Raw genomic sequence first — 26,738 nt, forward strand, 5'->3', positions numbered from 1 at the left:
CGCAGGGAAGGGGGGAGGGGGAGGGGAAGGGAAAAAAAAATTATCAATGTCGGTTCGATAATTCCTCGAGTTATAAAGCGAACTTACGAACGGACGGGAACAAAGCGAGAGAGAGAGAGAAACTTTCGGTTCTCTATATTATACATTATATATGTATGAAGACAAGAGAATAGAAGTGAAGGAAAGTAAAAGTAAAGGTAATTTACGAAAAAAAAAAAAAGGAAGGAAGGTATGCATATTATCAATAAAGTACACACACACACGCACGTGTGTATACATGTGTGTGTGTGTGTGTGTGTGTAAACTGATGTGTATACGTGCATATGAACGATGCACTTAATTCGCATGCGTGCTGTGGGATAAACGGAAGGGTAGAATTTAACCTTCGTTAAAATTCGCATGTTCCGCGGGAACATTCAGCGAGTGATTTCAACGAACGAACGAATGAACGAATGAATGAATCGATGAATGAACGAACGAATGAATGGACTGACGGATGAAAGAAAACGCTCGCCGTTGTGGAGGGGATTGGAATGTGCGGTACAGAAGGAGGCGGGGGTCGGGGGTTTGACTGCGGGAGCAAACGAGTGACGTAACATTGTTACGAGCGGAAAGAGCGTCGCGACGCTTTTAACTATAAACGATTACATATATACTATTATATACCTACATTGTTGTGTAACGAGTGTGATCGACAGCCGTGACATAATGAGAACGTTATAATTGGTGCAACAAACGATGAGAAGATTAATGATACTTGACGTATACGAATATACGAATATACGAATATACGATATAAATATAAATATATATACGATATATAAATTGTAGAGAAAAAGGCTGATTCTTGTATCTAAGAAACTTTGTAAATCAACCGCGCATGCGCGAGTTTTATCGGCCGTTCGCGCAGGATGGCCATCCCGAGTTTTCGGCTGTCAAACTGTTTCTGACGGCGATGCAGTTGATGCGATTTTTCGAGGTTAGGATCTCAAATAATCGAGGCAGCGACTCGGAAAGGTTTGGGAAGCATTTGTTGTCGGGTCGGAAAGTCGATTCTTCAAAGAACGGTCGGAATTTAACGCTCACGCTCTTTGAAAATTCAAACGTACACATTTTGCGTAGGTTGGCACGCCTGCGTCGCGGACAAGAATATCGCCGCGGGAATATTTGGCCGACCAATGAGACTTAATTATTTGGCGCATGCGCGGTTCATTTTCAAGCTTCAAGAGATTGTCCCGGTACGTATTACAGTATCGTAGAGAAGAAAAGTTGACGTGATAGAAAGAATTAAAAAAAAACTAAACCTCAAGAATTCTGATTCTTTCACTTACAGGCAAAGTTCAGTTTATTTATTTATTCATTCATTTTCCTGTCTCTTCGTCAAAGTGTTTCTCATTGCGACTAGGAAGTTTTTAAATTTTTTTACTCATCCTTTTTCAACCTCTTCCAGCACGATTCTTATCATTTTCAATTGTTGAAAAAAAAAAAAAAAAGAAACCAAGTTACACTTGCGGAAAAAACTTTCATTGAAAACAAAAAAAAAGAATTATTGGTACATTATTTGATGGAAGAAGAAAAAGAAAAAATGTTTATTACACGCACAAGACACTTTCTCAATTAAATTAATATATTATACGTGTAATTTGTACATCTTTGTGTAAAAATCTGCTGAATTCGGAACGTTGACGATTTTCCGCAAACGCGGCACAATGCAAAATATATATATATATATATATATATATACACACACACACACACACACACACGCAAACACATCATGGTAGAAAAATGTTTCTTTCAAAAAAAAATAAACTTGAAGAATAAAGAAATAAGATTGAGGCGAGTAGACGTATTATAATGTTTAGTTATTACCGCGTGCTGCACTTGACACTATCGCTGATAAACAACATACACATGTATGTACATACACACACACACACAGAGAGAGCAACAATGCGCACGCGAGATTGTAAGAGGATCTTAACGCAAGCTGGTCAAAGTGTGAATTGCGAATGAGTAAAATCAACGATCCGTGAACGTGATGATAGAACACATGTTACATGTTTTATAATCATTGTGTATACGTATAAAAAAAACCGCGTTTCGAAAATCCGAGGCGGGACTGAAGTTCCAAATTCGAAAAGTTCCGAAAGAGCCCGACTCAAAATTATTTGGCGACGAGACTCGAAGCAAAGAAATCGAACTTTGAAGAAACGACAGAGTTTTGAATATTCGAAAAACCGACGGCACGAAGTTCCGAAAATTCAAGTTGCGATTTAGCGAAGTTACGGTAAAGAAAAATTCCGAAAAGTAAAGTCTCGAAAATTAAGATATACTCACACAGCGTAGTTCACTCAACGAGTGGGTGTAAAAAATGAGAAAATGCGAAAATCAGAATCACCGGGATCCCGAACGTAAAAACATCGAAAATCCAAAACGAAGAAAGATCAGAGTGGTGAAATTTCACCAAGCCAGAAATTCACGGAACCGAAAATCTTCGATCATCCGGAATTTCGACGTTTCAGATTTTTCAGATTTTCTCATTCTCGCACTTTCGGAACTTTGCACTTCCCTAATTTTCAGCGTTGGATTTCGAACCATTCGAAACTTTGATGTTTCGTCAAAGTTTCATTTCTCGACTTCAAGTCTCGCCACCAAAAAATTCAAAATTAGGCGCTTTCGGAACTTTTCAAATTCGGAATTTTTTTCAACTCCGTCCAGTCATGCAGGTATTTAAATTGAGAAAGGAATTCAATAATTTCGAGAAAAGTGTGAAAATTCGCTACGAGAAAACAGATGATTTCAATTTCGTATAAAAAATATTATACAAACCTATTATTAATTATAAACCGATCCCACACAAGAACGATGAATTAAAATTTAACGTTCGCCGTTATCGATTCACGGTGTTTACGTAACATATTGTAATGTAAAGATTATATCATCAGGATAATTTTCTTTGACACTTTTTGAGAGAGAGAAAGAAAGAGAGAAAAAAAAAAGTAAATAAATAAACAAATCAAACCTGGTTGATTTTTAAAATATTTCTGATTGATTGACAACAGTGATTAAAATTGTTTCTTTATTGTTTCGAAGAAAACTTCATTGCGAGAGCAACTTAAAAACAAAGAAATAAATAAATAAATAAAAAATAAAATAAAATAAAAAAACCAAAACCCTGATTGATGAGAAAGAAATAACATTAACAATAAAAGTAGAATCGTGTTAAAAATCGCGGTTCAAAACTAAGAGACTTTTCAAATTAGGTCTCGACTGTTAAACTGTAAGCTCAGCGACGAAGCTTCGACGAGCATTGGCGAGCGTTGTTTGCGATCGGTATCGTAAAACGAATATTAATACGCGTACTCTGGTCTTGAATTAATAACGAAAGTCAAACAAATCGGCATTTCGCCCGTCGCATTTACGTTCGTTCAACGTACACATCGTACGAATAATTTCTTTTTTTTTTTTTTTTTTATACATATTCCTGCAACCCCGTGAAATATACGAGGTGAGAGATTATCGCCGATCGCCTAGCGCCTGTGTATATAGATATTTTATGCATGCGTTATACACACACAGACACACACTTATTACTATTATTTTGCAGCTAGAACGTGCGTCGCGTTGTTGGTCACACTTTTCATTTTCCTTTTCATCGTTATTTTTCTTTTCCCCCTTTCTCCACGAACCGCAATCACTAAAATACGATCACACGATACTAAACATCTCTAATGTACGTAAGCTGATAATATATCTACTTATTGCGTATAAAACGTGCAAATTTCAAGGTTTGAAGTTTTAGTGATAAAAACAGAATAAAAAAAAAAAAAAAAAAAAAAATGTTCATCAAATTAGTTTTTAAAATTCAGGCATTTGTTTATTATACCGGTATTTGAAAAAAAAAAATTATATACAAATTCCGTAGACATGTAATCATTGATAAACGACTGCGATGAAGAGATATCATTATTTTACGTTTAACAAGTAGTAAGAGTTTGGTAATTTTCATTTAAAAAATAATCACAACTTTCACAAATAACGATTGTTATATTATTTGTTGCGTAAATTTGAAGAATGATTAATTTTTGACAAGATATTGATTGCGGATTGTCGAGTAAAGTTAAAAAAAAATATGTAATGAAAAAAAAAAAAAAACAAAAAGCACGTTCGCTGTTTGATATGTGTATGAATATATACATGAAAATTTCATTTCCTGTCGAGGGTGGGATAATTTTCGTTGAAATGAATAATAAATTTTCACCAACAATACGAAACGTTATAGAAAAATCTACGTGATAACGCGAACGATAGAAATTAATAGTTTCGACTGATCGTGATTATAGACGAGGGAGCGGACGGATGTAATTGCAAATCACGAATTTCAATCGTAGGCGTTTCTGTGTACATATACTATATACTGTATGGATTATACATACATATACACGTACGAATGTACCGTGAAAATTGCCGATAATTCATTCGAACAATGCGTATTTGATAAATTACACATCCAAGCCGGTAATTTCCTATCGATCCTCTTGTAATCCACATACCGGGACAACCCTTGAAACTTGAAAATGAACCGCGCATGCGCCAAATAATTCAATCTCATTGGTCGGCCAAATATTCCCGCGGCGATATTCTTGTCCGCGACGCAGGCGAGCCAACCTACGCAAAATCTGTACGTTTGAATGTTCGAAGAGCGTAAGCGTTAAATTCCGACCGTTCTTTGAAGAACCGACTTTCCGACCCGACAACAAATGCTTCCCAAACCTTTCCGAGTCGCTGCCTCGATTATTTGAGATTCTAACCTCGAAAATTCGTCACAACTGCATCGCCGTCAGAAACAGTTTGACAGCTGAAAACTCGGGATGGCCAGCCTGCGCGAAAAGCCGATAAAACTCGCTCGTGCGCGATTGATTTTCAAATTTCAAGAGATTCTCCCGATGTAATGTGTACAATTATAAGATATATTTGGGTAAAAAGCTTTGTCATAAATTCAACGTATCAATACTGCAATTTATTTCCGTTTTTCATTCGACCATTTTATAGATATTATATATATTTTATAGAATATTGAATAGCTAAAACATTATTGAGATATATATATATATACATATCAATAGTCTTTTACTATTTACTATTTACTATTCGAAATTCATTGCGAATTTATCAAATTAGTTACAATAATTCATTGAAAAAAGAGAAAAAAAAAAAAAATTAAAATTGAGCAAAAAATATTTCTCCGACACTTGTTACCCAATTTTTGTATCCTCCTTTCTGTGATATTCTATTTTTGCAAATTGCAAAATTAATGTATTAATTGAATACGGTGTGACACGGAACAATACTTCTGGATTTAATAATAACGATTCAATTAATCCATCCAATCTGATAAAATTTATATTGCATAAGCCTGTAAATATGCATAAAGGCTGGCGCCGAAGTTCGTATGGAAAATAATAGAATAACGATGAAACAAAGAAATGTCAAAGTTTCGCGATATTTTTGTCAATTGTCTATAAAACATTTGGATATATTTAATTGTAAGGAGATTGGATTGAGATAAAGTATTTATTGACATTAGGCTTGGATCAATTTGGATTTTAGTGGTTGGGATACATTTTTTTTTTTTTTTTTTTATCGTTGTTGTCGTTCAATTACCAATGACGTCGTTACTTTGTAAATTTTTCCTTCAATTTAATTTATTTTATTATGCATTAAACGTACAAAGACTTGATTGTCTCATTATCGGAAACCGAACGATTGCAAATTAATAATGATTAATTACGCGACGTTGAATGTATGCAATAATCGGCGAGTATTGATACAGAGATAAAGCGAAATTCCTGCGTATGCAGAAATCATTCTTCACAATTTGTTGCAAAATCAAACATTACATTGCATGTATCTGTGTATACACGTATGTCAATAAAACAGATTAAACGTAGCATAGTTCAAATACGCGGGTCAATTTATGCATAATATAGATAAATATGTACGCAATTCGTTTATCTTTATACAAATATACAGGGCATTCTACGTCATACTCAGTAAACGGTTTACCATGAAATTTTTTTTTAATTTCACCAAGGATTTTTCCTACGTTTTACAATTATTACCCCTGAAAAGTATGGAAAAAAAATTTTCACATTTTTTATAATCACTCGTTGTTGATTTTTCAAACTCATTTCAAAAACGCTCAAGTTAATTTTCATGGAACAAGAAAAAAAAACAAAAAAAAAAAAAACATTTGGTTTCCGAAATAAAACACTTTCACGTAAAATTCAGAGTGGGACTTTTCTTATTTTTTTTTTAAATCATCTTTTCTATTTTTTATCGTTTTTTTTCTATCCTCGTGTAGATTTTATTTTGAGAAATCGATTTTGTATACCAACGAGAAGGGATATTAACAAAATTTTTCCTCAACGATTTAACGCAGATAATGACAGTGAAAATTGATTTAAATTCTCTTTCATTACTTCAACTAGAATTGGTTTTAAACTATTTTTAACACTATGTGCAAGTACACATACGAGTATGTGATAAATATATATATAATCCGACAAGCCGAAGGGAATTAACCAGAAATAGATTCAGCTCCGCGAAATCGAGTTTAAATCAAATATGGCGCAGCAGTTGGGAATTCAGATGGTAAGGCGATACGAATGCAGTTTCGAATTTATAATCACCTGAAAATCTGATTAACTTGGTTAGAAAACGATTCGAACATTATTCTCTTGAATTCACAGCTCAGCAATTTCACGTGGTAACTGAAAATATATAAATTTATACATACACATATGTATATAGGGCATTCCACGTCGATTCAAGATACAAAGATTTCGTACAAATTTTTTATTTTTCGTTTTTTTTTTTTTTTTTTTTTCTTCCGAACACATTTTTCACCATTAGCGGAAAATACATCCAAAATTGTATACATATAAACTACCGTGCATCACCGAATAGAATTTTGACGCTGTAATAAAATCATATCGTGCCTACCGTTAGATTAATTCAAAACTGCGCCGATTTCTCCCCCCAGAACAAAAATAAATAAATATAAAATAAAAAGCAATCCGGTAAAGTGCGTACTAAATCTTCTTTTCGTTCTTTCGTAGTTTTATAATCCTTCGTGTAATTAGACTGCCGAAACAATAAAAAAAAAAAAAAGACATTTGCAACGTTTTTTCTTTAATTTTTTTTTCCCATCAGGTGGCACGATTTTATTTAAAAATAAAATCAGGCTTAAAGACTAGAGCAGTGTATCAGATTTTTTTTTTTTCCCCCATGCCTATTCTTCTATAAATGGAGTTTCTTTGTCGCATTACGCCAAAGAAGACGATGATGTTTTTCCTTCAGCCTCTTCTCTCCCCCCACCCCTCTTCTTACTCCGCGTCCCCTTTATATCGTACCCAACGGGTGGCTAAAAGGTCAGCCGAACCCGTGTAATTGAATCAATTTGTCGATTCTATTTACAATCGCACGCGCGTTTGTGTGTGTAATAAACTTCACTTTCATCCGAAGGGTAGACCCAACTTTACGATTGATGTATTATACATACGCAACGTTACAGGGTTGGTTATATACTACGTACACACATACATACATACATGCGTACATGTGTGCTGGCTCGATTCGTTGGGTCGAGGGGTAAGATAAAAACGTAAAAACGTAAAAACGAAAACTCTGATAAATGAGAGTGAATAGAATGAATAAAAGAGAGAGAGAGAGAGAGAAACAGAGGGAGAGAAGAAAAGAAATACATAGGCAGAGGAAGAAAATAATGTTATAATTCCCTTCGATTGACGCAACGATACATTAAATAATTTATATGAAAAAAAAAAAAAAATCGATAATATACGACAATAATATGAAAAGGCATTAATTATATCATTATTGTTTCACTATGATTGTTGTATAATACATACATATATATATATATATATATATATATATATATATATTGTATTAAAAAATGCACGACTTTGCATGTTTGTTTGTATTTTTTTTTTTTTTTTCATCGTATTTATATAATGATTTTGTACGCATTATACATAAACGGATAATGAATGGATCATAGGACGAACAAAGGGGTTGTTACTGGACGGAAAGACATTGGAGAAGTTCCAGAAATAGCTGCTGCTGCTGCTGCTAGTGCTTTCAAGCTCGGCTCTCCTCTTTCTCTGGTTTACACTCCCTGCAAACTTCTCTTCTCTTTCCCTTCGCTTCTCTTCTTCTTTCGTATGATACCAGACCGTTCATAATATGTATGTATGTATGTATGTATATATTTATGTATATATATACACTAGTAAATATAGTAAAAGCAGTAAAAGTGCAGCAACAGCTTTTGCCCATAACATTTTTCAATTTAATGCTCAGTTTTCGATATATTAGAGCATATTTTTTTTTTTCTAATAGAACCCCCCTGTAATGCGATGTAAGTAATTTGTTTAAGTTTTTTTCTTTTCTACAAGAAAAACCTAAAAAAGAATTTTATTGTAATAATAAAAATATTTGCGAAAATCGGTTCGGCCGAAATCATTACTACGACTGTATTGTTTCAAGTGAATATTTCTAATTGACGAAATTGAACAAATCAATTGTCGAACTTACATAACAATAACGAAGATCGTTGTTGCGAAACAAATATAAATCAATATGTACGTCTTTCTAACGTATGGATTGGTTGGTTATTTATGTGCGAGAAACAGGCGGGATAAAACGACAAGGAAAAAAATTTTAAAAAAGGCAACAAAACCGATTTCTAATTAAGCTACGCGAACGGAGAATTGAAGAAAAATAAATCTATGTGGAAAAAGGGATTTTAAAGAAGGATGCAGACGAAACATTTCTACGCGATATAAATAGTACAACATAGAAAATACGGCGTAGTTGATTTTCGAGAAGTATAAACAACAATAAGGAATGAAGAGAGGAAAAAAAAAAATAAATAAAACTTTTTCTTACTTACAATTCTGACAAATCCCTCCTCGAACGAGAAATAGCAAAAAAAAAAAAAAAGAAAAAAAGGAAAACGGCTGTTAGCTGAATAGGAGAGAAATAAAACTTGACTCATTTCCACTTACGAATAATTACCGACATAATTAACAGATGTATACAACTATATTTATTCGTATTAATTTCATTTCGCATTACGAAACGGTGAACGGAAAGAATCAATATTTCAGTTTTCCTTATTTTCAGGACAATCCAACCGCGGATACTTTGAATTTTCATCTGTGATTAAAACAATCAGCCAATTTCATACGATTTTTGAACTACCTCGGTCATTTTTCCACGGACTAAAATACAGTTTAGTTCGTACATCCTCGAAACTGTCATACAGTGCAAAATGTTGGACGATTATTTTTTTTTTTTTTTTTCTTTACATACATATTTTCAAAACCGTTAAACGTCGACATTTTTGTAAATTCAAAAATTTTCAGCAAGTTCAAAGTATGTTGTCGGATAAAGAAGAAAAAATCTCATCGTCGTGGGACGTCTCTTGAAAAATTATCGTAAATGAAAAATACGATCGTTGAATAATATTTTCAAAAATCAAAAAAAAAAAAAAAAAGGGTTCAGAAAAATGACATGCTGTATCATCGCGTGTGAAATTTTTTTCGTTATCAACAAAAATCACGGCAGGGTTAACAAGTTTTTCGATTTTGCGGCGGACGCGTTACGGGAAAGAAAGAAAACGGGTAAAAAAAAAAAAAATGAGGAAAAAACAACCCCTGATTTTTAGAAGCGCAGGTTACGGTGGAAATAACACGACGACGAACGTCGTCGTCGTCGTCGTCGTCGTCTATTTTTAACCTTCATTCATGGAATCGTTTCTTTCTTTATTTTTATTTCTTCCTCTTCTAAAGCTGCCTGCCTGCCTGCCTGCGATAGGGAGGGTTGAAGATGGCCGCTATACGCGGCTTTTTTCTTTGTCATTTTTTTTTTTTTTTCAATTTATTTATTTATTTATTTATTTTTTTTTTTATTTTTTTTCTTGCAGGACCACGGTTACAATATTATACAGGTGCGAGTTGAGAGGCTATGAGAATGGCGCGCATGTAACACGGTTTGAATAAGAAAGCAGGAAACGATAAAGATCTTCGGTTATTCCTGTAGCTGAAATTCAAATTCCGGTACGTATCTCGCTCTCGGATTTCATATACATCAAGTTACGAGCGAAGGACCGACTTTGACTCGAGTCGACTGCGAATGAATGACTGACCGATAACGATTTGCGAATAAAAAAAAAATAATAATAATGATGATAATGATAATAATAATAATGTTGTAACGATACATTTCAATTTAACGTCAAATTACAGAAAAAAAAAAAATAAATAAATAAATAACAAGTGAGTTGTAAAAAAGGTGGGGAAAATAACTCGAGATTTATGAATCCAATATGGCGGATGAAAACTTCAAATTCCATCGAATACGGTGAAAAAACTCTATTCATGGGTTTTAGGCGTCGCTGATTGGATTCGCCGTGCTGAATTTTTTCAAAATTCGATTTCAGCTTCGTAATCAGCGACACCACAAAACTATTGGTCGGAGTTTTTTCATATCGGATTCGATCGAATTTGAAATTTTCGTCGGCCATATTCGTACCGCCATCTTGAAAATGTGAAAATCCGACTTCAGATTCGTAATCAGCGATCCCAGAAACATACAATTTGTGCAAAAATGTAACTTGCCCGGAAATGAATTATTCCTTAAATTTCCACGATTTTCTTCAATCAATTTGCTTCCAACGATAACAATTTACGATACGTTAGCAATAATTACTACCGAGTAATGAAAACCAATTAGTTGACTATCGGAAATGGCGTAAAAAAAACCGCAAAGAAATTTGTTGAAAACTTCTCGAAATATACCAAGAAAAAAAAAAAAAATTGACTCAAAGTATTAAAAATTCATTAGTTTTATATTATTTAAATTCGACTTATCGTTATAGTTATCCGATATCGTTTACCTCGCCGATGTGGAAAACTCGGACGCGTGAATGAACGAACGAACGAAGGCTGCGGATGATGATGATGGTGGTTAAAATACGTGAGAGAGTGTCGCGTCGTCGAAAAAGGCGACGAGTAAAATAAAAGGTGTCAGCTGCTGTGTTACTGTTAGAACCGTGGGAGCCTGAGCCTGAGGGAAAGACTTTCGTCTCCGGTTTTCAGTGACCTGCTGCCGCAGATCCCTTTTCCGAAAGAAGGTTCGTGAGTTTGAAATCAATACTTTTCGACATTTTTTAAAATTTATTTTACAAAATAGTCGCCAGTACGTGACAACCTATCAAATTATCACATTTATCATCGCGTTTTCGTAATCTGCGAAGATCTCGTCAAACGTGGAATAAAAAGAAAATTTTCTCGTTCTATTCATATACAAAATATTTCAATGATGAGCAAAAATTTTGGATATATAGGATGATTTGTTTAAAGTCGGTTTAATATTGTTAATAATATTTTTCTTATTTTTGAATAAATAATCGTGGCTTGCAAATAATAATATTATGTAACAAATTTCTGAATCATCACCGATATAACATTTGATAGGAATGAGAACGGTGAGTTTGCTCTGTCGGTAAGGGTAGGAGTACGGCATACCCTTAAACAAGGACAGAATTTGTCAAGAATTTGTCCCAATTCGCTTGTAAAATCGGTAGGAAAAGTAAGAAAGAGGCGGATTTTGAGTTAGGACTAAAAGCAATCAAGACTTGCACTGGCCGTACATTCTCAACCAAAAGTAAGTCTCGTCGACAATATTGAATACTTTACGATCGGATAATATTCAGACGAAATAAAGACGTCAAAAAAATCAAATTTGAACAATAATAATGCCCAAAAGTTATCAATCAATTGTTTAAACAAAATACTGTACAATAAATTTTTAGGGAATATTTCTTTGTTTTACGTTGCATGAAATAAAATCGTTGATTTTTCAGAATACACGCATGAATTTTTAAACACATTTTTCACTGTTTTTGCAAAAAGAAAGGAAAAATCGTGAATTTTGGATACGTTTTCGTAAAAAAGGTTGTAAATTACAATTAAGAATTTTCCGGGGCATTGAACGAATAGTTTCGTAAGTGACAGTCTTTGCAAATTTTCGAAAACGGAAATTTCCAAATAACGGTAAAAACTCTTTAAAAACTCATCTGTATTCACAAAAATCATTACGAATTCATTTCACACGACAATAAAAAAAAAAATACGTTCCTTAAAAATTTCTGAAACAATGATTTATTTGAACAGTTTACCGATAACTTTTAGTCATTATACTTATTGAGATTTAAATTTCTTATCGCCTTATCTCGATTCACCCAAAGTTCGACAGGGTCGATTTTCGCGGTAGAAAATAACTGTTTTTGCAACATTAAACACGATTTCAAATAAATCTCGATTTTACGATACGATATTAATTTGCAATGTTTCGGTTTATCGAATTTCAAAAATAATTAACAGGATAATAACCGAGTCAAATATTAATTATAATGACTATTATTAAAAAAAATAACTAAAATTCAAATCTCTACAGAAAAAAAAAATGTCTATATTTCCGATATTTTTACATAAATGTCGATATATTTTCAAATTTTTGTACATCAATTTTTACAAAATCAAATCATAAATACTGTTTCGTAGAAAAAAAACAAAAAACAGAAAAAAAAGTTGAATCTAATAATTACTCCGCGACGAAAAACCGCATATATGTAAATGCAAAAACTGAACTTTAATTTTCAACAAATGAAAACTTTCGTGATTTTAGCAGAGTTATACACGTATCAAAAAATTGAAGGACGTAAAAAAATTTTTCATAAACATCTTTCAAATTCAAGTGTATTACGTATAACTTGAGAACAAAAATTACATAAAAAAAAAACAAACAAACACCGTCGTTGCAGTCACATTCCAGCAAGAATTGAGAATATACAATTTCGCAATATATTTTTATCTTTTCACTGTTTTTTCTTATTTCTTTTTCGAGAGATGTTCGGAAGAATTCCGTACTCGGCAAAGCATCGATCATTACATCCTGCAGCTGATCCCTAAATGCCGTATTATGCGTACATCAAGTACGTACCGTACATATGTATAATAAAATACCGGTAGTAAATAAGCACTTAAACACCGGGTAGTAATAACGCAGGTGCTTATGTAGCATTTGTATGTTAAAGGTAATTTTCGAGACGTAATTCTCTCTCTCTCTCTCTCTCTCTCTCTCTCTCTCTCTCTCTGTCTTTCCGGACAACAAAACGGACTCTTTGACCGACTTCCCTTTCCGGTCTCGGATATAATCTCGTACACGGACACAAAAATATAACGCACATATACCTGTGTAGGAAAATTTGAGAAGAGAATTTTTTTTCTCAGATTTCTTTTTTTTTTTTTCTCAAATATTGTGTAAAAAATTGAAAAATCGTTATTCCATGGTGTATGAGGACTTGAAACGTTCGTAATTTGACAAAGATTAATTTAAGATTTAATTTTTCAGGGAAAAAAAAAAGATGTTGATTATTTTCGTTCCTGCTGATCTTTATAATACCGCATATTTTTTTCTCGAAACTACGTTCAAAAACAAAGTCTTTTCGTTGTAGACGTGGGTTTTTTTTTTTTTTTTGGGGGGGGGGGGGATGTCCATTTTTTTCTATTAGAAACTTAGCCTCGAGTACGAAACTTTTCAAACTAACCGAGTGTGATTCTGTCCAAACGAAGACAGCAATTGAAAAATTCCTTTTGGAGTATATTTCCATACTCAAGACCTTTTAGAAAAAAAAATATACGACTTAAATTCCCGACCCCATCGGTTTGGCTTGGTCGGTTCTTTGTCAAATAGCCCATATATATATATGTATATCCAATTATCATATACGACGTACGCTAATTGAGCAATTTTCATTCATATACTTTCAACGTGTTCGAATCTTTTTTTTTTTTTGTTTCTACACGTAATAACAATAACGTGTCACAAGCTTTCCGACCCCTCGGCTAATTTAACGCTGTGCCGGTTACAGACTCGAATCTGACCGCGCTTGTAAATATTTTACAACAATAAGACTGGCAGTTAGACTTTCCTCGTTTTCTGTAGCCTGATATTATACGTAATATTTTTTCTCTTTCTCTCTAATGTATATATATTAGACTGGTTGCAAAAAGACGACAAATTTTTTTTCAATGTCACATGTTTGATGGTTGTAAGAAGAGGAAACAAGATGTTATGTTATAATTTGAGACCTTGATATTCATATTCAGCGCTTCCTGAACGCAATTATCCATTTTTTATTTTAGTTGATTAACGTGAGAGAATAATTTTATGAAATTTCTGAATTTTTTAGCTAAGTAAAGCTGAGCAATGTACATGAATGTCCGATACATATTTTTGTAGGAAATTGAGTGCTCTAGAAAAAAGGTCTGTTATAATTTTTTAATAACTAAACTCCTTTCGAAAGTTGTTCAAGGTTAAAATTGAATTCATGTAAGAATTCATTTTTCTTTCGAAATTAACAGCGAAAATACTAGACTTGCCACAAACTATTTTGGGTTTATTTATTTATTTATTTATTTATTTATTTATTTTTACTGTAAAGCATTTCAACCGCTAATCGAATCACCTTATTCGATTAATTTTCAACTTGAGCAATTTTATTTTTTGCTAACTTAAAAAAAAAAAAAGTGGGAGGGAGATCTTAAAGTGAAATTACATATTATTAGTTGTAATAATTACAAAAAAAACTTTGGTTACTCTGGAGAATAAAGTCATGTGAACGAAAATGAATAATCGGTGAGTGAAATCGAAGCGATTCGTTAGCTTCTTTTTTTTCTTTTCACGAGTTTTGTATATCGATTCGTAACAAAGCATCGTTTCCTAAGCTTTAATCTCACATAATAATTCCATTATTTCCTGTTTTTGTATTTTTCAAAACGATTGCTAAAGAGAAGAACAAAAAAAAAAAAATCTACATTTCGGCCAGCCAAAGTCACGAAACAAAATATGCGTGAAGATTTCGGAAGCATAATTATTCCTTACCTTGATGGAACGGTGATCGATAGGATAGCCTTTCCGAATCCCAGGACTTTCTTCGTAGAAGTCTTGATCGTCCTCCGCGTAATCGTACAAGGAATCGATATCCATGGCTATGCGGGAAAATAAAAACAATCAATTAATTGACCAGCAAAGAATTATATATATATATATATATATAATTTTTCAGTTGACCAAAAAAATTAATAGAAATAGAAAATCGACCCATTATGAAATGTTTGGAAAGGAAAATACGGTTTTTGAGAATTTTAAAAACGACACACTTTTCAAAATAGCTCTCAATCGTGATGAATAATTAACAACTTGAGTGAATAGTTTGAAAAAGTTCAGCGTTCGAAAAGAATTTGGATGAAAATAATATACGGTGAGGGTCAGACTTTGGTTGGGTTCGCATGGAATTCCCCATATGCATAATATCATCGTTTTATTAACCGGTGGAAGTTGCGGAATAATTTTTGCCTCTTCCCTTAGTTAAATTTTCCTCGAATGAGAAGAAAAAAAGAAAAAAAGAAGAAAGCTGGTAATACGCGACGGCAAAGGGAAGCCGTTCGTGCAAGACTTCCGGTCTTTCGTTCTCGACTTCCTCAGATGGTCCAGAAGGTATACAGATGCCATGGATTTTTCAAACTTTTAGAATAAAAATACAAATCTTTCATAATGATCATTGACAAAGTCTAATATTATGATAATTCGATATACGAAACTTGTAAATGAAAAAAATAAATAAACAAAATTCCTTTCGCATTTTCCGAGTCGCCAGTAATTTTGGATATCAAAATTCGTCGTCTCTTCGACGTTTTCCGAGATCTAAGATAATGATTTTCCGAATACTTTTCGTATCGTTTTAAAATTGAAATGATAAAAATTTAATGAATCGTTATTATGCACAAATATAATTGTATTATATTTATTCAAAGATAATTGTATTATACATATTGTTATACTTCGCTCGTGTAAAGAAGTAAATTTGATAATTATATGTTCGAAGCTGACTAAAACTGTAAATATGTACAGATACAATAGTAAAGATAATAAAAATTCCAAGTTTCAATATTCCCTCTTTTTCCAAGAATTCGAAAGAATTCGAAAGAATTCCCCGACGAAACTTGTCTCACCGCACATCTTCCTCGCGCAATGTTCAACCTCATCTGCATTTCATTCCAAAATCTAATCCGGACGATGTCGCAAAGTCGTCGAACAAATGATCATTCTCACGTTCGGCACACAAACAAAAAACAGAAAAGAATAAAACGGTGATAATTGTAAGATCGAAATATAATTGCAGCTACAACGGTTGCCGAACCACGAGGGTTTTGAAAAACAACTAAAAAAAAAATAAAAATACAACCAAGCTACCGAAAATTTCACCCTCTTATGTACACTGAGAGAAATTTTCAGTTCCGGTTACCGCTCAGTCCTCAACTATTTTCACTTTTTACCATAATGGAAAAATATAGTTCTAGGTAGAAAATGAAAATCAGTTTTCTAGCCGTTACCGGAAAGTCTGGTATCCGTTAATATTCTTTCTCACTACGATCGCTGTTGCTATATTTTCTTGCAACTGTAGCGAAAATTTAACGCTCGTGCAACGATAAATTGACGTTAAAGCCTTGTTTAACTTAAAAAAAAGTAGAGTAAACCTCACAAACTGATTTTGCGTTGCAATTAGCAAAAAAGGATCGACGATAGCGCAAAATGGTTACGCTTACCTATTTTTTCGTAATTCCAAAAATATTCAAACAGTTTTTTTTAACGATACATGTTTTATTAAATTTTTCTACTTACTGCAACAAATGAAATTTTTCTCAGTGTACGATACAAAGACGTACGCAACAAAAGTCAGTCTCTCTCTCTCTCTCTCTCTTTCTTTCTAATTCACTCTTTCTTGCGTGTGTATATACCTACCTATATTTGCGCACAACAAGGACAACAAATTCAAGTGTACACGTTTCGAGAATAAAATATCAAGTTACCCCGCAGGACGCCCCTCGAAATCGAGGCGTGTTCCGTTCCCTTCACCCCCCCCCCCCCTTTTTTCTCATCGTCCCTTTTTTCCCCACCACCCCGCAGTCAGTCAGCCCTTGAGATCCTTTTTTCATCCCACGCGCTTCTCCACTTTCCTTCCTACCACCTTCCATCCTTCCGTCCCGCCTGCAACTCGACCGGCGAACGGGCGTATTACAGTATATGTATATATATATATATATATTACATGAACTACTCCAGGCAAAATCGACGAGGGTTTAATTTTTTATGTAATCCTTTCAACTGTAAGAAGGCACTCGGGATTTTTTGCAAAACACCGTGGTTGTTGATAATCTTTCGCGTCGAAATTTGTTCGAATCGAAAAGATTTTTTTATTTTTTTTTTTTTGTGTCATTCCTCGAGATGAAAGAAATTTTAAATAAATAATCAGTTTTCAAAAATTTGGAAAAAATTCGTTAACAATCCTGGGATATCTGTGGAAATGTTTAAGTAGCAGGCTAAAAAAAAAAGACTATCAGCGCTTCAGACTTTTTACAAATTTTTTTTTAATCCTCAAAGAGCTCGTAAATGAAAATTAAAAAAAAAAAAAAATTTTATGCATCCGATATCCGACACTGGATTTTTGGAAATTTGTTTTTCGCATTTATAAATTAAGCGAAAACTAAAAACATACTAATAAATAAAAATAAATAAAATCTGAAAAACATGCTTCTTACAGTTGGGAACGGTATGAAAGAAAAAGAAAAAAAAAAAAATACCGCGGACCAAATTTAAGAGGCCGAGGGTCAGACCCTGTTCGATTTGGCGTGGAATGCCCCGTATGCATATATATGCCGCCACCTCTTACCTCGGAGCGAAGAACGAACGACGACAGATGGTGGATGACGATCAGAATGATAATGATGATATTCAGAGTACAGCATCCAGCCTCTCTCTCTCTCTCTTTCTCTCTCGCTATTTCTTTCTTTCCATTTTCCCGAAGATTGTAATGAATCTTTTGACACGTTTTTTTCTCACAAGTATCTGTAGAAAAATTTCATCACAGGTATGGAATGTGAAATTTTTCAAAACTTGGAATAATTCGACGCAAACAATCTCTATCGTTTAGGTATAATAAAATTGAACCGACTATTAATTACGGGTAAATAGTTTTTTACATTTTCGTTTGTCAATTTTTTTTTTTTTTTTTTTTCATACGTTCCTTCAACGTTACATATAAATAAATATGAACTACCTGTACACAGACTTTTTTGTCCGTCGCATAGTTTTTGCCAATCTCAAAATTAATTTCAAATCCACCATATCGCTTTCGTAATATTAAATCGGATCGTCAAAGTGGTGAAAAAAAAAAAATCTTCAACGTGTCATATCGAGATGCACTTTTTCAGTGGGAGAGAAAACAAGATGAAAATTGTACACGCGATGTAATAACGAGATAGCTGCAAATGCATTTGGTTCAAACGAAATAACAAATTAATGAAAACTTGCAGTCAAATAAAATTCTGCCGATGTGAAATTTAAACATCATCATCATCATCATCATCATCATCATCATACCGCATTTTTCCTCCGTTTCGATATCGTACGTACGTACGAATAATCTTACGATTTATACCATATTTGTATATTTGTCAAATTGATTGCTTAATTTCTTTGTTTCTTGTAAAATCGAATCAATCAATCAGTCGATCATTGATGTAATTGTATTAAATGCATAACGACGAATAAACCGCGTTCTCGTTTCGCCATATGAGATGAATAAAAAGAGAAAAGAAATAAAAAGGAAGAAAGAAAAAGGATAAAAAAAAAAAAACTCCCGTACACCCACACATCAGATATTCACACGTACGCGTAAATTCCAAACTTCGTTTCTCGGTCGTTTAATTAATGTGCCGTAACGCAACATTCGCGAAACGGCAAACATTCAATCAGCAAAGTGACGCGTTCTCGCATCGTTATACGTACGCACGCAGGGTGTAAAGTCCTCGGTGTTCTAAGTACGGATTGTAGGTTGTCCCCCTGATTACCTCTGACACAACAACGTGTTGTAACGATCAAACTGCAGTTACGACGACAATGTGTCTGCCCAAGCAGTCTGCAGCTTATGGAAAACCGACGTGATTAACCCTTTTAGTCATAGCGTTAAGTATTCTTGCCAACTATTTTATATTATACATCCAATTTTTTTTTTTTTTTTGTTCAACATATTTCTTTGCGATTTTTTGATATTTCTAATAGCATACCAGTATAGGTATTCAATGTTCGAGAGTAATTATCGCGATATAGTGTAAATTGTTGTTGTTGGAAACGAATTGATCGAAAAGAAATCGTGAAAATTTAAGGAATAATTCATTCCCGAGAAACTCTACGCAAATACATGTCTTACGTTTAATAATAAGTTTTTCAAGTCACCGATTACAAATCTCAAGTCGAATTTTCACAAATTCAATTTGGCGGATCGAATATGACGGAGAAAAATTTCAAACTCGATCGAATCCGGAGAAAAAAACTTTGCCCAGGGATTTTTGTAGTCGCTGATTACGAATTTGAAATCAGATATTGAAAAGTCAATACGGCGAGTCAAATAAAAAATCCGAAAACCCCTGAATACAGTTTTTTTAACCGGATTCGATCGAATTAAAAATTTTCAACCGTCACCTTCAATTTTTTCAATCCGACTTCATATCCACAATCAGCGAACCCGGAAACCATGGATTACTCTCCAGATACAAAAGTTAACTCGGCACAACGGTTGGAATGAAAAATTTTTTTTTTAACCATGCCCGCATAAAACGGAACCGAAAAAAATCAATCTCGTGCGGAAAAAAAAAAAAAAGAAAAATCATTTCGTACAAAAATTTATGACGATTGATCAATTTTTACACGTTTCCTCTCGAATTTTGTCATTCGATATTGACCTAAGAATTTACATTTCGTCTCTTTGTCTGTACCGTACCGTACGTGCTGTACCGTGTATGCGATATATAGTTTTGTATGAAAAGTGCGCAAAGCGGGGAAAATCCTCAACGCGATAGTCTTTAAATAGAAAGCACATGCGGCCGTGACATTTAGGAGAGGGATGAAAGGGTTCTCAATGGCACGTTGCACGTTACATTGTTCGACGGAGAAGGGTTGCAAGGTGTTGCAGTTCGTTTGTACATTTCTAAAAATTCCAACCCAACCCCTTTTATTGTTTACCGAGCACCCGACTCGGTGATGAAATGTAGTCTGCGTCTACCTGTTCACCTGTGCAGCATTAGCAGAAGCGTGCAATTTCAAAAGAACCTCAACGACCCTCGAATTCGATTTATCGACGAGGTTGAAGTTGGTTAACGTTTTGCTTTAACGATGGATGTTTAGCAAAAAAAAAAAAAATCGTTACTTCGATCCTTGGAAGTCTAGTCTGTGAAAATGATAAGATGTTGATATTTCGATGAGCCAATTCCTCGGTAATCTTCTTTCGAAATTGTAGAACAACGTTTTTTGTTGTTTTTTTTTTTTACATCACGTTTCGTTCTCTGTTAACTTTACTAACCAACTTCAAAACCGTGCCGACTTCAATCAACTCTCGAAGAACGTCGATTTTCTTCTCAGGTTATAAAAACCGACCGTCAGGTACCTGAGTGAATGTTATCTAGTTTGGTGTAAGTTTGTAAACGAAACTGGCGTAAATACAACAACCGATTTCCTATCCGAGAACCCATCTCTGCTCTGTAAAAATGGAAAAGAAAGAAGGGAGGGGGTGGGAGAAAAAAAAAAAAAAAGAAACCTTTCGACAAGACCGAAATGAGTCACATTTTTATTGTCCCGCATTCCTAAATTCCTAAGATATTTTCAATGATGATTTTTACCACTCAAGCGGAAAAGCAGGCAACAACGAATTTACATGTGTGGTATTTTTTTAATTTCTCAACGCGCGTGGTGAAAATTTCAAAGAAATTCTCTCCGATAATATACAACGATATTATGAATACGATTTTGTGTCTCTGAATACAGTCGAGTTTGCAGGCATTTGATATATTATTTTTTATCTCTACTTCGTTTTTCTTATCCTTCGACGAACAAATTCTCAAGATATTTAGTCAAACGTTTCATTTCGAAACGAAGGGAAATAAATTATAGTAATAGAAAAAGACTTCCACGTCCGTGTGAAAAAATAAACAATAATTAACAAATATAAACGACAAGGCCATTCGTTGCTGCTGCTGCCGCTGCAATCAGAGTTTAAAGAGCGCATGATTCAAAAATTTTTCCTGTTGTTTCTGTGGAACACGTTCTATTCCGCAGCTTCGTAGAAACGCAATGACGACAAAGTTTAGAAACGATGACTAAGGGTGTAAACAGATATATCACGCACACACACACACACACACACATATATATTCAATGTAACAACAGCGTGTAATTTCAACGAATTCGCAGCTAAGCGGGTTTAATTTTATACAATAATACCACAGTCATCTTGTATATTATTGTCTCGGTACCTATAAAATAAAAAAAAAAAATAAATAAAAAAGAAACAAATCATAAGAATCCCAAAGTTCATTGTTTTATCCTTAGCTGAATAATTTTAACACGATAAGGAATCGAGGAAATGGTGAAAACGGTATATGGAAAAAAAAAAGAAAAAAAAGAAAGAAAAGTAAAACCGAGAAACAAATATATATATGTATGTATAGGATATTATCGAACTGTGACAGGAAAAATATTGCACAATCTGTGTATGTTATACGGAATATTATCGGACAATGAGACTGAAAATAATCCGATATGAATAACACACAGAGTGGTTGTTCAGCGATGTATAACGTTTTATCCATAAATAGCATTGATTGTACAACATTAAACGTTGAATGGTATACAATACAGTTGTTGTTATAAAAGCGATGAGGATGTTTTAAAAAAAAAATCTATCGGTATTAGTTATATGTATAATATATCGTACAACAAGAGAATTGAATTCGCAATCACAGCTTTGTGATATATATATGTGCTCGAACACGGTATAACTTACAACGACGTGACACAACAACGACGAGAGATAATAGTCAGAATCGAACGAGATAGATCGATTCAACGATATCGTTATTAAGCTGATGAATTATTACAAGATATCGTATAAGATAAATTATTAGCCTTGTACAAGCGACTTGGTATACCTACGCATAATGATTATAATAATAACAACAACAACACTAATACAACACGCCGATATACCGGGAAAATCTCTTGAAACTTGAAAATCAACCGCGCATGCGCCAAATAATTCAATCTCATTGGTCGGTGAAATATTCCCGCGGCCATATTCTTGACTGCGACGCAGGCGAGCCATCCTACGCAAAATGTCTACGTTTGAATTTTCAAAGAGCGTGAGCGTTAAATTCCGACCGTTCTTTGAAGAACCGACTTTCCGACCCGACAACAAATGCTTCCCAAACCTTTCCGAGTCGCTGCCTCGATTATTTGAGATCCTAACCTCGAAAATTCGCATCAACTGCATCGCCGGCAGAAACAGTTCGACAGCCGAAAACTCGCGCATGCGCGGTTGATTTTCAATTTTCAAGAGATTCTCCCGGTATGTAATAATATCTGCAACGATTTTCGCTCGTGACTTTTAATGACTAATCGATATTCCGAACGACACGTGAATAATTAATACTACATGTATTATGAGACCACCTTTTCACAGATTTTTTTTTTTTTTTTTTGATTAAAAAATATTATTCTATAACATATCAGCCGAGTGTCGATTGTTTCTCCGGTAGCGAAATGATGAGTGCGCTATTTTGCGTGTGTGTGTGTAAATTTTCTGACGACACCTGTTTGCGATTTACCGATCGAATTTTATATTTTACGTTTGCGATTTATATAACCTAATCGTATAATACAGAAACACAATATTCAACTTCGATTTCATATCTTTCTCTGCCGACTTTACCACTGACACGTTGCGGCAAATCTTTATCTTATCTTTACAATCTGTTGATGTGCTTTTATACACATGTACGTATACAAGAAATTTTCCTGAACTTGAACTCGACGCATAACATATATATATATATATGTATATATATGTATATATACCATCTATACGCCATTCGTATATTTGTAAACATATATACCAATCGGATTAAACATTGCATTTTTTGGAAAATAATGTATCAATATATCAAGTAATAAGTGCCATGATAAAAAAAAAAAAAAAAAAAAAAAATCCCTACAAAGAAAAATTCATTGGCAGATCTACTAAAAAAATTTGTTTTTTTTCAAACGCGCATCAAAATTTCGGCAGAGTATCAATAATATTGATATTTAGATATGCCTATTTTATTTTTTCCATTTTCCATTTGAATAATATGTAAAAAAAAAAACGTAAAATTTTAGAATTCTTTATTTCTCGTAAACGGCTTGACTTACAAACTATCTAAACACGGATTCTTGTAGGAAACTTCACGCACTACAAAAAAGTGCCAAGCTAAAATTTTCCCAACTCTAACCGATTAAGAGATATTCGAGATGACTCGATGTTTACAGACGAATATCTTTTCAAATAAGCCGTCGAGGATTTTTAGCAGGGTGAAAAAATGAAAACAAAACGGAAACATCAAAGAGAATAGTTCTGCGTGATTTTCAAACGGAAGTAATCATAATGAGAAGAATAAGAATAAACGTAGAATGAATAAAAGACGTATAGTGTGTCTGTCGCGGCGATGAAAATCGCTTACTCGCAATTTTATTCGTAAACGTGCTCGTACATTGTACGCGAGAACATATCACGCAATTTGCAAGTTAAAATATCGACGGGAATAACACACGAGTGAAAGTAAAGGAAAAAAAAAAAACAAAATCAAAGAAACAGAGCACAACCGACCAAGATTTTGAAATGTAAAAATTTTGAAAACACGACAAGAACAAAAACACTCGATAAAAAGAAAAGACAAGGACGTCGCTGGTCTTTAAAAAGTGCAAATCGAATACATAACGAAATCGAGAGTTTACGAGATTTTGTTGCGTCGGAATTCGGCAGAAAAGCAAAAGAGAACGCAAAAAAAAAAAAAAAAAAACAGCAACTTATTTTTACTATTTATCAAACCCTGCGAATATCAATGATGTGAAAACGCCACGCCGAATACAATTATCGTAACGAAAAACTTGTTCAACATCGTTGTTCTTGTCGTACAATTGCGCTGATCGTTGATAACGGTGAAAAGGAGTGAAATTTTGCTCCGTCGGTAAAGTCCGACTTAAAGTATCCCCTTAAAGAGTGATCGCGGAGTATAAATTCGATATTTTAGATTCCAAATCACGGTACTGCCGTAACCAGGGTTCGTACGCTTTTTGGAACCTGAAATTCCCTGACCATTCCAGGTGTTCCAGCCTGAAAATAGGATTTTTTTCATTATCCTTCCAAGAAATATGCCGCTGATTAATGACAATTTTTTTCCACATTAATACATATTACCCAGTAATTAATTTACTGTCCGACTACTAATTTACAAAAAAAACAGCCAGCGATTTTCAGTAAAAAAAAAAAAAAAAACGAAAGGAGGTTTGATATCAAGTAACGTACGTACGAGAACGAGTTTATTTCTTAAAAAAAAATTAAAATTCCAGTCTTATTTTCGAAATTCCCCGACATTTACCTGCTGTAAGAAACTCCCCGAGTTTTCCCGGATTTCCAGGTTTTCCCTGTGCGTACGAACCCCGCGTAACGCACGAGTGATATCGAATTATTTTTTGAGCTTGCAGGCCTGCGGCAAACCCGCAGGGCCGTTGAAATATACTGTATATGTTTAAAAAGTGGCCTTATTGTTTTAGGGAGGAAGGGAGAGACGACGCCTTTTAAAAAGACGGGGAAATTTAATATCTCTTTAAAGAAGAGAAGCGGGCTCTCCTCCTCCTTCTTCTCCTTCTTCTTCTTCTTCTTCATCGTCTCATTTACTTGCCGATATGCGGGTTCACGTCGAGGAGAAACGAGCCGCTTATACTTGTCGCAGACCCAACTCTGCCTTACATCCCGGAGGCAAGTGAAAAAATGTTTATGTGTACACAGAGTGTATATACGCGTAGGTTTCAAGCCGTTACACGTACGCACAAACGAGCGTGTAAAACCTTCCGAGAAACCTTTCTTCTTTCTCTTCTCGAGAATTGTGTTTAACGTCAATTAGTTCTGTATAATCGCGATAATTATATCGGCCAATTAGCGGGAAAATAATCGAAAATCAATAGTATCTGTTAATGTTGAGTTTAAGATGATTTTTTTCTAAAAACTTACAAGAAAATAAATAAATAAAATACAGGGCTTAGGTATTTGAGGACAAAAGGATCTGTACATTGATTGTTGTTTAACAAATTTAGTAAATACAGTCTTATTTTGTTTTAGTAGTTGGAAAAATTCTTTCTATTACAACAACAAAATTCACCGAAACACCGTATTGCTTGATTTTACCTTCTTTCGTTTCACTTTCTTTCAACGGTCAATTGAATGTTGATATTTGTTTAGATTAATATCGATATCAAGTACGCAGTTTTGGAGGAGGAAAATTAAATATTTAACGATACCAATGTGATAAAGAATATTAACGAAAAAAAAAAAAACAAAAAGAAATCAAAAGTATCCAATTGACGTAACGAAATATCGAAACTAAAATCATTGTTCTGAATATTTGGAACCGCTTTCAAGGACTTTAATTTTCAAAACCCGAACACAATTTGCTTATTAAAAATAGATTACTCAAATTTGAGACGATATTTCAGTTGCGGAATAATGATTTTTCCTCAAAATGAATCTTTACGTTAACGTTGCGAACATCAATCTCTTGTAAAATTTGTACCCAATAATCTTTCGAATGAAATGAGTCCTCGCGTGAACGCCGAAATCGAACGAATTTACCAAATTTTTTTCAACGACTTGAAACGAAGAATCTTACTTGATTATTATTATTTTTTTTTTCGTGAAATTTTTGCAAGAAAATTATCGTAACTTGGACGATTTTGGAAATATCTTCATCAATTTCAATCTCAAAGTTCTGAAACGATTTGACAAACAGTAAACGCACTCTAAAGAAAGTTTTCACCATATAATTTAATTTGAACAACTTTGTACTTAGGCATGAAAAATTGGAAAACTCTATTTTTAAAAAGTGTAATTTTTTCAAACATTTTGTTTGATAAAAATTTGAAACCGTTAACAAAGAAAAAAAAAAAAAATAAATGCTTTCTTTCGATGAGAATGAAGGCTTGTAAAATATCGATTTTGAGATCTGATATAAATGGTCCTAAAATAGCAATAAATTCGAATGTTCGACCGAATAATACGTTAGTCTGTTTTAAACATGAATAATAATCGTCTCTCTCATTCTCTCTTTCTCTCTCTCTCTCTCTCTCTCTCGAGCACGGTAAACAAACTGCTTGCTTGCACGAGACATATTTACACCAATCTTTCATCATCACGCCTGTCTTTTCTTCAGTCGTTCGTTTTCAGTCTTCTCAATTCAAGATTAGTTACAGAAAGAAGTTCTCTCTCTCTCTCTCTCCTCTTCGTCGTCGTCATCGGGGCGACGTTGCCAGGTCGAGAAAATAACGCGTGCAAAAAGCCTCCCTCGCTTCTAAAACTTCCCAAGAGCGATCGAGAGAGGCGAGAATCGTTTCACGCTTCGAGATTCCTCTTTTCCCTCCTTCCTTCCTTCTTGCTTTTT

General features: G+C 33.9%; 1 protein-coding gene across 1 annotated transcript in view; it reads right to left on the reverse strand.

Moving 5' to 3' along the window:
- LOC107216676 (protein C-ets-1) overlaps positions 1-26,738 on the reverse strand; it is a 150,521-nt gene that overhangs the window by 121,803 nt on the left and 1,980 nt on the right. Inside the window, exon 2 of the mRNA XM_046736227.1 lies at positions 15,040-15,146. Coding sequence (XP_046592183.1) covers positions 15,040-15,144 — 105 coding nt within the window. The 5' untranslated portion in view covers positions 15,145-15,146. The remainder of the gene's footprint in view (positions 1-15,039; positions 15,147-26,738) is intronic.

This window comes from Neodiprion lecontei, chromosome 4 (assembly GCF_021901455.1).
Source record: "Neodiprion lecontei isolate iyNeoLeco1 chromosome 4, iyNeoLeco1.1, whole genome shotgun sequence".
NCBI classification, from domain to species: domain Eukaryota; kingdom Metazoa; phylum Arthropoda; class Insecta; order Hymenoptera; family Diprionidae; genus Neodiprion; species Neodiprion lecontei.